Source organism: Pyxicephalus adspersus, chromosome 2 (assembly GCF_032062135.1).
Source record: "Pyxicephalus adspersus chromosome 2, UCB_Pads_2.0, whole genome shotgun sequence".
Taxonomy (NCBI): Eukaryota; Metazoa; Chordata; class Amphibia; order Anura; family Pyxicephalidae; genus Pyxicephalus; species Pyxicephalus adspersus.
This window is the reverse complement of record NC_092859.1, coordinates 101577171-101589728: the sequence shown is the minus strand read 5'-3', so window position 1 is coordinate 101589728 and position 12558 is coordinate 101577171. Positions and strand designations below refer to the sequence as shown.

Below are 12558 nucleotides of genomic sequence, written 5' to 3'. Positions count from 1 at the left end.
AAGTGTACCTGTGCTATGCCCAAGCAACAGGTTCGTTCAGCATACCACAATCTCCAGAGACTTCATATGTTTTGGCCATCAGGTGTGAAACACCAATTTACTAGTTTAACAATTTTTTTTTTTTTTAACATTTTCCATACACATTATCTGCATATTCCAAAATGGTAGGAACAATTTACTTTATCAACCCTGATTGTTGGATGGTTGGAAAAAAAGACATAAACCCATCAAATTCAACCAGCTCCTTTGAACGTTAACCACAGTACACTCTTAATGTACTAAAGTACAGGTGAAGCATGCATTAAAAGGTATATTCTAAAAAAAAGTTTTTTTTAACTACAGATAATTATTAGGAAGATGTTTAGTACGTAATACTGTAAATTCAAATCTTTGAAAATAACAACAACCAAGGGAAATAAAGAAAAATAATTAGTTTGCTAGTCCTTTATTGGTTAATTGGTAGAGTAAGTAAAGTTACATCTACTTTACAAATTGAATTATTATTCACTAAGTGAACAGTCTATGTTCTTTAGTAAGTCACTTCACAAAAACCTGTTCAAGAGCTATGGTTTTCATTTTGCAAGCAAAGAGTGATAGTTCCCAAAAGATAAAACTTACTTTTTTTTTTTTGGAAAGACAACTTTTTTTTTTTGTAATGTAAGTCTTTATCTACACAAAGAATATTTTTTTTCTACTGCAAAATCCATAAGCTAGGACTCCCAGCCATATTCAGTGAGTGCATTTTTAGCTATTTCAGCTAGCAGTATTTCCGGCAGGCGATCTTTGTTTTGTTTGTTTTTTTTTGTATATTCTGTTTATTTAAAAACTGTTCAAAGATAATAATACAAACAATAGAAACAACACCAAAAGCATATACAGAAAGGGAAGTAAAACAAAGGTTTGTAGCTTTAAAATTTCCAGAATCTAGTCAGAAGAGACATTAGATACAAATTATCCTGTTTCCTGAGGCTATTTGCAAAGCATGCCCACTCCCTAAAATCCCACATAGTGGAGCAAACTGGGTAGATTAGTGGGTTACTGGATAGATAGTTACATAGTAAATCAGGTTGAAAAAAGACATCCATCAAGTCCATCAAGTTCAACCACTAGGGAAATAAACATATCCCAGATATAAAACCCTATTGACATAGTTGGTCCAGAGGAAGGCAAATACCCCCCTGGTACAATTTGCTCCAACAGGGGAAAAAATATTTCCTTATTCCATGGTTCCATGGATTCAATCAGTTATCATTACTTTAAATCTTTAATACCCAGTTATATTCTGTGCTTCTAGAAAAGCACCCAGCTTTTTCTTAAAGCAATCTATAGTATTTGCTGAAACTACTTCCTGAGGGAGATGATTCCGCATTTTGACAGACCTTACAATGAAGAATCCCTTCCTTATCTGGAGCGTAAACTTCTTTTTCTCCAGACCCAAAGAGTGCCCTCTTGTCTTTGTAATGATCTTACAGTGAATAATTGGGAAGCGAGTTCGCCACATGGACCATTTATCTATTTACCAGAGGGTGATCATATCCCCTCTTTATATGTCTCTTCTCAAGGGAGAATACATTCAGTTCAGCTAATCTCCCCTCATAGCTGAGTTCCTCCATTACTTTTTGAGTTTAGTTGCCCTTCTCTGCACTCACTTCAATTCCACAATGTTTTTTTGTGAACTGGTGCCCAAAACCGGACTGCAAATTCCACGTGAGGCCTAACCAATGCTTTGTACAGGGGCAGGATTATGTCTCCATCTCTGCAGTCTATACAAAAAGGTACTTTGCTAGCTTTAGATACTGCAGCTTGGCAATGTATGTTAATATTAGGTCTGTGATCTATCAGAACCACCAGATGCTTTTTCTTTGACTTCCCCAAGTTTATTCCCTCCAGACAGTATGAAGCATGCATGTTGTTGGCCCCCAAGTGCATAACTTTACATTTCTCAATATTAAATATCATTTGCCACTTGGCTGCCCAATCAAACCGTACATCTAGGTCTGCTTGAAGAGCTTATAGGCATACTGTATAGACCTAATTCCATTACATAGTTTGGTGTCACCTGCAAACACAGAAATGAAACTTTTAATCCCAAACTTTATATCATTTATAAACAAGTTAAACAGTAAAGGTCCCAACACTGAACCCTGGGGTACATCACTAATAACCTTAGACCATTCAGAGTATGAATCATTAATCACTACTCTCTGGATGCAATGTTTAGGCCAGTTCTCTATCCATTTACAGATTGATTTTTCTAACTCTATTTACCTTAACTTGAATATTAACCATCTGTGGGATACTGTGTCAAATGCTTTTGCAAAGTCCAAGCACACTATATCAACTTCTTCTCCACTGTCTACCTACTTCCTCATAAAAAGATAGTAAATTTGTTTTACTTGTTCAGTCTTACTTGAATCTATGCTGACTATCATTTATTATACTATTTTCTATCAGAAACTCCTCTATGTGGTTCTTTATCAAACTCCCTAGGACCTTTCCAATTATGGAAGTTAAACTTACCAGTCTGTAGTTACCTGGTAATGACTTTGATCCCTTTTTGATGATAGGAACCACATTGGCCTTACGCCAATGCATTAGTACTATTGCCAGTGATTAAAGAGTCTTTAAAATGTATAAACAATGGCTTTGAAATAACTGGGCTTAGCTCTTTGAAGACTTGTGGATGTAATTCAAGGTCCTGGTGCTTTGCCAACCTTAATTTTGTCCAACTGTTTCTCAATCATATCAAATTTTGAGCCATTGTGGTTTATTACGGCAGAGACCGAGAGATACTTTAAAGGGCCTACATGGTCAGATTTGATCTTTTGATATTACCTTTTTTTAAAACATTTTTGGGGGTTTGTCTTACTTTCTTTGCAGTCTGTCTTTCATTTTGAAGGTTTGTACATTTTATCTCCTTTTTACATCTTTTGTTATATTCTTTATAGTTTTCAAATGATGAAGTGTTCCTTCATTTTTTTATTTTTGGATAAACTGAATTTCAACCAAAGCAGGTGTTTTATTTTAAGAAAGTTAGAGAGAAAAGGAGAAGTAGGACAAAAAATAGAGGGCAGGGGGAAGGTAAAAAAAAAGGAACCACTACATCTACAGCCCACTCCCGGGGAAAATTAAGGCCCCAAGACCAACTTAATCCAGACCTCACAGAATTTGGGGGACTGCTTGTAATACTTCCAAGCAGACCAGGTAATTATGTAACATTCCAATATAGTAATGTATAGTTTCCAATTCACTAAGCCATTTACAAATAGAAGGGGGGTCTGGTGAACACCAATGTCTCAGTATGGGTATTCTGGCTGCACTCAGTAAATGGTGAAAGACACCTTTCTTAGTGTTGGAGACCGAACCCACATCATACTAAAGAAATGGCTTGGGGTGTTTGGATCTATAAAACCTTTACTGACGAGTTAATCCCTAAAAACAGTATCCCAAAAACCCTGAATCATCAGGCATTCCCAACAAATGTGTAGCATTGTGTCCTGCTGGGACCCACAGCACCAGCAGGCTTCAGGAAGGTGTGCTGAGAACCTATGCAGATCAACTGGACATTTATACTACCTGGTAAGTATAGTTTTTCCCCTGCGCTCGGCGACTGATCATCAAGGCATGGGTCAGAAGTAGAATTTCTTCCAGTCCTCTTGGGAGAATGAAAATTGCAACCCCCTTTCCCATTGACGAAAAAATAATGAGAGACGAGGTAGACTAAATTCAGGAAACAGTTTAAACAGATATGAAATAAAATGTTGTGGGCGGGAATGTTGTAGAACAATTGTTCAAGAGGTGTAGCCTGACAGATCAACAGCGTGACAACAGTAAAAGAGGCAAGAAAGGAAAAACACCTGGCACAGTAATGAAACCAAGAATCTGGGTTTGAAACCTGGAGGGTTTCCAGGGACGGCATCTTGCCTTCCACTATTTTATTCTCAAGCTGGTGGTTAGTATGAGTATCCCAAGACAGGAACCTCTCAAAGCTAGGGGGAAGGCCCAAATATGAAACAGAGGGGCGAGAACAGCCCGAACGGGTATTAACTGGTTATGCATAAAACGGACCCATTATAAGGACAATTGCCACCTGGATGGTCAATCCAGGGGAGTGAACTGAGATCCAGCAGAGCCCTAGGACCTCTCAAGTGTTACACAGCTTGTCCTGCCACTATTATGGAACCAGCCGACCAACTTGGTCTGCAGGGAGGCCTGGTAGTAGAGATTAATGACTGGGGCACTTACCCCTCTCCTCTGAACTTTATCCTTGTTAGTGTCTGGTACAAAATACGGGAGCCACCCCAGCCCCAGATGAATTTATGAAAACATTGTTGACTTTTGTGCAGGAATGGTAGGAGTAAAGGTATTGGTAAAGTCTGAAATAGATGCAGGGGTAACCTTTGTTTTAAGCATGAAATTAGTGATGAAACCCCCTTCACTAATAGTATATCCAAAATGCATAGAAGCGCTTTTCACAGTAAGAGAGCTTGCCACACAGAACACCTTCCTAAATTGATATTCCATGGCAGTCTTTCTTTTAGTATTGGCGTGTCCCAATTTATACATTTCAGACAATCTGTTTATGATCAACAGGAATAGTTGTTGCAGTATTATTTTATTAATAGCCTACCTTTATCATGCATATGTGCTATCAACAATGGTTTTTTGATCTCACACTTAGCAATACATTTATTTTCGTATTAGGCTTCAAAACTTCCAATGTCAATTATCATTGTGGGAGTGGGACCTGCAGAATTTGACGGTGAGTGTTTTACATATGTTCATATACTGATAGACTTTACTGCTGTGGGGAAAAAGGGTTTTAAACCCTTAAGAAATGCTCAGTTAAACTAGAAACTGATATACTCGCATATAAACCAAAATCCTTGCCCTAAAAATAGCAGTAGAAAAAAAAAAAAACGAGCTTATATTTGGGTCCGAGCAGTAGATTGTGCTGTGTCTTAATGTACCATTAATAAAGAGTTTGTTACACACTTTACAAGAGGACACAACCAAGCATAAAAGATCATTTAGGAGCAGAAGAAGTGACTCATAATAACTAGTCCAAAAGTAGAAAATAGTTTACCTGAAAAAAGGCGGGAGTAGATATACAGACACAGCCATATCATTTTATGTTTCTTCCTATTAAATTAATAATTTTATCTATGTTATAGTGATATAAAAATTAATTACCACACAATGGATATATTTACACCATTATTTATTTATAAGGTAATTTTAACATTTCTGTTGATTACTATTTTAAATGTTGGCAATTACAGCTGCATTTTGTGCCCTAGGTTTATTCTTGACTTAAGGTGTTTCATGTATACCTAAGCTTTCTTCAACATTAGGTAACTGTTTAAATTGTGTGATGGAAGGATTACTGAAGTGTTGGAATATATGTAGTACTAGTACTATTTTTACAAAAAACACCCAGGCATATAATATAAGTCCTTATAAAAATTTGGATGTCCCGCAATACTAATTAATCTGCTATTGGGGAGGTTTTATTAGCTGTTACTTTGTTAGAGATTACATATACATAAGGGCTCACATTCCTGCCAGCACTGTGTGTCTGTGATTGCATTTGGTTTTTTATGTGCTTTGGGTGTCTTCCTTGTTAAATGGCATAAAAAACAGACCCTGATAATATATTCTAGTAAATCAACAGCCGTACCCTTAGGCTTTGTCACAACAGTGTTGAACAAATTCTAAAATGGGGTCTTTAAATATGCTGTTAATAAAAGTATGTCATCTAAAACCAAACCAAGAGATTGTTTACAGGTCAGTTTCCTCTAAACAAAGGTTTTTTTTTTCAGTCAAGAAATGTGAAATTTACAGACTATGTAGTAGAGGTTTGGCTACAATGTTTTTTTCCCCTAGAAATCAATGTGCTTTGAAATAATCGACTATAGAATAAAACTAAAAATAAAATAAATAGAATATATTTTAAATGTGGACCTCTGGCTGAGAAATGCCCTACAATATTATTGAAGAAAATAAAATTTTTGTGCAATAGAAAATTGAAATTCAAAAAGATGTCACTAACTGCACACCACTCATTGTTTGCTATTTACTTAGCTGTATATTTTATGTGCCTGTATACAACTCTTTCCTCCATTTTTTTCTATCCACAGCTATGAACGCATGTATAAATACCTAGTTGTAACATATTTTTGAACATAAAGATAGATAGATCAGTAGTTATGAACTGAGAATCATATTTGTGTTTGTAATAAATGCCCCTCTTGTGCTTACAAATACCCACTGACATGGGGCTCTTTGCTAAAATTAGGCAGATGTGTTGGGTACCAGAAAACCTATGCAGCTGATAACTTTCCTGTCTCCCAGAGTTAGGCCATCTCTAGATGTGCTGGTTTATACGTCCAAGTTCCATTATATTTATTCTTTTCACAGCTTTCGTCTGTCTAATTGTACTGAAATTTGCACAACCTACATGCTCCAGAGTTCTTCACTGTGTAGCCCTGCCTTGTGATGCCTTTCCAACAAAAATAAAAAAATCATACAGAACTATTTATTTCTGTGAGGGTCCCTTCTCATGGTGGTACCCAGACATATTGCAAAATTTGGATCATGCATAGGAATGAATAGATTCACAACATTCCTGTGCACTAGACTAGGTGTTTTTCTTTTAAAGTATGTGTGACATTGGACAGAGCCATGTAGTGCAGAGCGGAAATTTAGTTATTTTGATTTGGGCACTACACTGAGAAGTGGGCTCTATATTTAAAGAACGGAATTACTAAGCGTTAGTTGACTGACCTTACAATATGTAAACTGTGCTGGAAATAAATGTACATTCTATTTGATGCATATGATGCTCCCACGTCAGGGAGTTCTAAGTAAATGCTGGATTTTATTAGGGAGTACATGCATAAAGTTGAAAAATGCTGTGTTTTATAAGTGATTCTGACAAATATTTACTTATGTTAAAGCTATGGTAGAATTGGATGGAGATGAAGTCCGAGTATCGTCAAGAGGACGGTATGCGGAAAGGGACATTGTACAGGTAATATCTTGTTAAATCATTTCTTAATAACTGTTTCATTCTTGCTGTATAAATAGGTGAATGAAACATTTTGTTCTAGTATTTAAAGAAACTATATACATTTGATTTTGGTTATTTGCGATCTCGAAAGTTTAACAATAGAAAAATTCTTCTGATGCCTTAAACATACACATTCTATTTAGTGCATGGTATACAGTCCTAAAATTACAGTCAACTTTGGTACATTTTGTAATCACAAATGATAACACGGTAGAGCTTGGGACATTGTCCACGGGACTCCAAATGGTCATCCTTGACACCAAAAAGCTCCTTATGCATAATGGAATCTAGTTTTTTAATCCACGCTTTGAGGGAGAGGGTGAGTTGTGGAACATCAGTGTCTGGAGTAGAGGTTGAACCTAATGTTCCAAATGAGTTCCTAAATAGGGAAAGTGGAAACGCTGATGAGTGCAGAGCTGGGTCCCCCGTATACCAATACATACAACAGAGCACTAGTAGTTGTGAAGAATTGGGCAGGAAGAGAATATTTTAGGCAATAGTGCAGCAGTCATCTTTACCTCAGGTAAACTGTGGATGGGTTTACAAGATGATGTAATAGGAAATTAGTTTTGGTATTGTAAATCCTATAAAAGAGAACTAGTAGAATCAATCCTTGCTTCCATAAAAAAACAATATGGACACATAAAATTACAGAAGGGGGGAAAAATGATTTGACATATAAAAAGACTCCTAGAGCCTTTAAGTTTAAGCAGCTTACCCCACACTGACATGGTTTTATTTAAATATTAACTACTTTTGTTGCTAATACCATTAATAATTTATTCTCCAATAAAGCTATTCTAATGTACAGGATACAGAAATTCTGTATCACATGACCTTTATGGGAGCAGATCTTCTGCAGTTATGGTGAATGCATGTAAATATTTGATACCAGTTTGGGTAGTAATCTCTGTTTTGGTGACTATAAGGACAATTCAGGGGGCTAAAAACTGCTACTAAAAACTATTTGGCAACAAGTTTCCGAATTCTAACAAACTATTATTTCAGTTTGTCAAGAAAATGTTGTTGAAAGCATATGTTAGGCATTTGTAAATATCCCATGCCACCTTTCTCTAAAACATTTTCCTTTTTTTTTTTTTACTTTTTATTACAGTTTGTTCCTTTCCGAGACTACATTGATCGAACCGGAAACCATGTACTAAGTATGGCACGACTTGCTAAGGATGTGTTAGCAGAGATTCCTGATCAGTTTCTTTTGTACATGAGATCTAGAGGATTCAAGCCATTTCCTGCACCACCTCCATATACACCCCCTGGACACCTTTTACAGACTCAGATCTGACTAGTATAAAGTACGGTTCTTCCAATATTTATGAAATCCTGCAAGCTGCCTATGGAAGGTCAGCTTCGACGTAAGGTGCACTAAAACTGGACTTTTAACAAGCCTGCTTGTTTGCATGAAATAGAGAGCAAATTTTCCGGATCTAAATGATTCTGTTTACAGACCAAAACTGTAAATATGGATATATGTGAAAATAGAAAGATTTTATATATTCAGCAGGAAAAATTCAGAAGACTGAAACTGTTTCCTGAGTTTTATTTTTGCGAGCGTTAATTTTTATTAAAAATAAAACTGTTGGGGGAAGCACAAATCACACTTTTAACCCAAACTGTATCATTCTCCCTAACCAAGCTCTACTTATGTGGGAATGCAATTCCTTGGTGTTAATGTTTACATGTTACTAATTTTTAAATTTCAGTACTTTTGTAATGGTTCTTACAGAAAGTTTTAAATTCTGTAACTTCTTTAAATTTAATCCAGTGTCTTCTGACTGGCAATAAATATAGCCACAAAAAAGCAATAGCACTTTAATGGATCTCTTACACAAACATTAGGAGATGTGGACAAGTGCTTTCACACCTCTTAGAAAGAAAGAAGAATTTCTGATATGCAGCACTTAATAGCTTGTCCTTATGTGAAAATCAGCCTACCACATACAAGTCAAAGTGTGACTTAATTTTTAATATTTGTCCTGAATAAATTAGTCTTAATTAAAGAAAAACTGCCAAAAATGAATTTAAATAAGCCACTAATCATTAATAAAATTGCAAGTTATTTACATGCCTAATTGATTATCTTTTTTAGCAAAAAAAAAAAAAATTTTTTTTGTAAAGTTTTATTAAGATGCATAATATTTAAATCTTTGTGTGTCAAAGAGATAAGATGAGGTTTGCTGTTAGCACCTACTCACATTAATTCCATTGACTATGAAAAGATGGAAATGATAAGAACCCTGTCTTCTATTGCTCTTCAGGGGTAATGTTAACAGGATTTTTGTGGTGTCACAAGAAATGTGTGAGAAATACACTTCCATGTTACTCTATACACAAAATCTATGTTTACTAAATTACCCAAATGCATATATATATATATATATATATATATATATATATATATATATATTGTACATTTTTTTTTTGCATGTACAGTTTTTACAACATATAACACAGTTTTGTGCTACTTTGTGTCAAATACAATACATTATACTAGAACTTATGGCCTTAAACACACACCCGGTTCCTCAAAATGATTGTGAATTGCCTTTAAATGATGGAAATTATTCTATATTTTCTTTTTTGTGTCAACCTTGTAACAGATATGTAAATGTAATTTTATTTGCATTATATATGCATAAATATTTTGTCTATTTCTATGATGTACTGTTAAAACAAAATTTATTGTAATTACTCATTTTTTTTGTAAGCATGGTAACAGGTATTTTGCTGAATCAAATTATATCTGCAATTTTAGAGAATATATACTTATGTAATGCTATATCCTAATTTTTTTATTATATTAAAAATATTAAAACACTGCTAAAAAGATTACCTTTATTGACATTGAGAAAAAAATATACAGAAAAGTACAATGTCTTATATTAATGTCTTGACCCACAGCACAATACAATGTCAGTGACACTTTATTATTATTTAAAACTAAATTGCTTTATTGGTAATCTGTGCATTACATTATAGTGAATTTACCACTAGAAGTATTTAAAGACAGTTGTAATGTTAGCAAGTCACTTAGCAAGCTTGAATAACAGTATGGTTTATTTGGTATTATTATATAATACTGGCCTTACATGACTGGACAGGCAAAATTCTTATCTCTTTTTCTGAGGGACAGGGTCAAAAGTTTGGTGTTTCTGTATGTTTATATGTAAGATGCGAGTTTTTTTTTTTTTAACAGGAAATCTTGTGGATGTAGAGAATAAAGTATTGGAGTATGCCACAGCCCCCTGATATGAATCAGACAGTGAGACATAAACATTTCACATGGTCAGTATGGGGGCAGTAAGGCCAAAAATCTGTGCTGTGCAACTACTCTACCTGCTTTATGCATCACTTTTCACATGAAAACTTCAAAGACACGTTGAGAACTTATTGGTTCATGTAAGATAAAAAGACTTTATGTATCCAAGATAAAGCAAAAAGTCAATAAATGGCAGTGGGTGACACTGCTGCATTACAACAATACCCGGATTATAAACTAAGGTACTGAATAAATTGACTGATTAGAATAATTTTGGGTACACTGAACCTGCAGAATAATAGGAAACACAGTCAAACAATTACAGTGGTTTCAGAATAATAGCAGTATGTTTTTAAAAAAATGAAGGCTCAAAATCGTTATAATAGCTTTTATTAGTATACACACAATCATACTGGAAACACTACACAATCTTTTCCAAATAAAACATGGATTAAAATTTTTGTTATTCCCTTACAGAATGTGAAGTTTCAAGATTTGTCTTTCCTTTGAATCACTGAACTAATGTTCAGTTGTATAACCAATAACTACTGCATATCCACGTTGCATGGGATCCATAAACTTATAGCAACTAGGAACAGGTATTTCAGTCCAGGATGTTTGGACTACACTTAACAAATCTTCAGCATTTCTTGGTTTTGCCTCAGAAACAGCATTTTTGATGTCACCCCACAAGTTTTATATTGGAATAAGATCTGGGAATGGGGCTGCCCACTCCATTACAACATCCTTGATGGTTTGGAACCAAGACCACTTACTGGTGTGTTTAGGGTTGTTTTGTTGAAACATTCATTTTAAGGGCATTTCCTCTTTAGCGTAAGACAACATAACCTTTTCAATGATGTTAAAGTACTGATCCATAATCCCTGGTATTCCATAAATAGGTCCAACATCATAGTATGAGCAACATCCTCATATTACAATGTTTGTGCCACCATGCTACATGGTCTTCACATCTTTCTTTCATCAGTCCACAAAATGAAGCACCATCTCTCTTTATGCCAGTCAATGTGTTTTTTTTTTTAGCAAACTGTATCCTCTTCAGCACTTTTTTCCAACACTAGGACTTTGTGGGGGCTTCTTGCCAATGGCTTGGCTTCACATCGGCATCTTCTAATTGTCTTACTCGAGCCGATTGTTGGCCGAGTCTTTGCTATTTTGGCTATTCCTCTATCCATTTGAATGCTAGTTTTCCATTTTCTTCCACATTTGTCAGGTTCTGTTTGCCATTTTCATGCATTTGTGATCATTTTAGTTGAGTAGCCTATCATTTTCTGCACTTCTTCATACGTTTTCCCTCTCCAATCAACTTTTTAATCAAAGTACGCTGTTCTCCTGAACCATGCCTAGAACTACCCATTTTTTTTCAGAGAAATGTACAATACCCAGCATGTAAAAAATTTGGAGACCTCCTTCCTCAAATAAGGGCTGTAATTGACACCATTTTTTTTTCACAGAATGTGTCTATACAAACTGTGTCTATACAAACTCAGCTTTTTTGTCTTTTCTTGGTATTGCAAGATAGCATGCAAATTTATCCACTGACTTTAAATGTAAATGGTTTAAAAAAAAAAATGCTATGGTACACTTTACTTTAAATTTACTTTAAATAACTAAGGATGTTCAAGTGCTGTAAAAAAATGTTTACTTTTTTGAGCATAGCAAACTAAAATATATAAATCCAAATCTTATTGAGGACCTATCCTGTAAACGGGATAACAGTTTCAGAATTAAGCCACCATCAAAATTAAATATGAAACCCTCTAAGCCTCAAAGGTGATCTGGGAGGGTAATGGCTGTGTTAATATGGAGCATGAGTGTTTATCATCGTTTATAGTGATATGCATATATTCTTTTTTTATGGTTTTTTAGCCCGTGGATTTCTGGCTCTGGTTCTGAGAGATTAAATTGCATGTTGACAGTTATCTCATTAGCATCAGGTTGATTTTAATGTACTTCTCATGAGATGCTTGCCAACAAGCAGTTAAATCTATCAGTAGCAAAGAGATTTATTCGCCTTACATTGTCCCCAGCATTATATGCACATTTTGTAGGATGGAGAAATGATTTTCAAACAACCGATAGAACAAATTATAAAGGTTCCACTCTGTGTATTTGCTTGGGTAATTGCAACGTCTCTCAGTTGCAAAGTGATTTAATCACCATACACCAGCCCAGCCTTAGGCTGCAC

At 35.1% G+C, this 12558-nt stretch overlaps 1 protein-coding gene across 1 annotated transcript in view; it reads left to right on the top strand.

Annotated features, from left to right (window-relative positions):
- CPNE8 (copine 8) overlaps positions 1-9917 on the top strand; it is a 125088-nt gene extending 115171 nt beyond the window's left edge. The window contains exons 15-17 of the mRNA XM_072399040.1: positions 4705-4762; positions 6960-7033; positions 8187-9917. Coding sequence (XP_072255141.1) covers positions 4705-4762; positions 6960-7033; positions 8187-8375 — 321 coding nt within the window. The 3' untranslated portion in view covers positions 8376-9917. The remainder of the gene's footprint in view (positions 1-4704; positions 4763-6959; positions 7034-8186) is intronic.
- The last annotated feature ends 2641 nt before the right edge of the window (positions 9918-12558 follow it).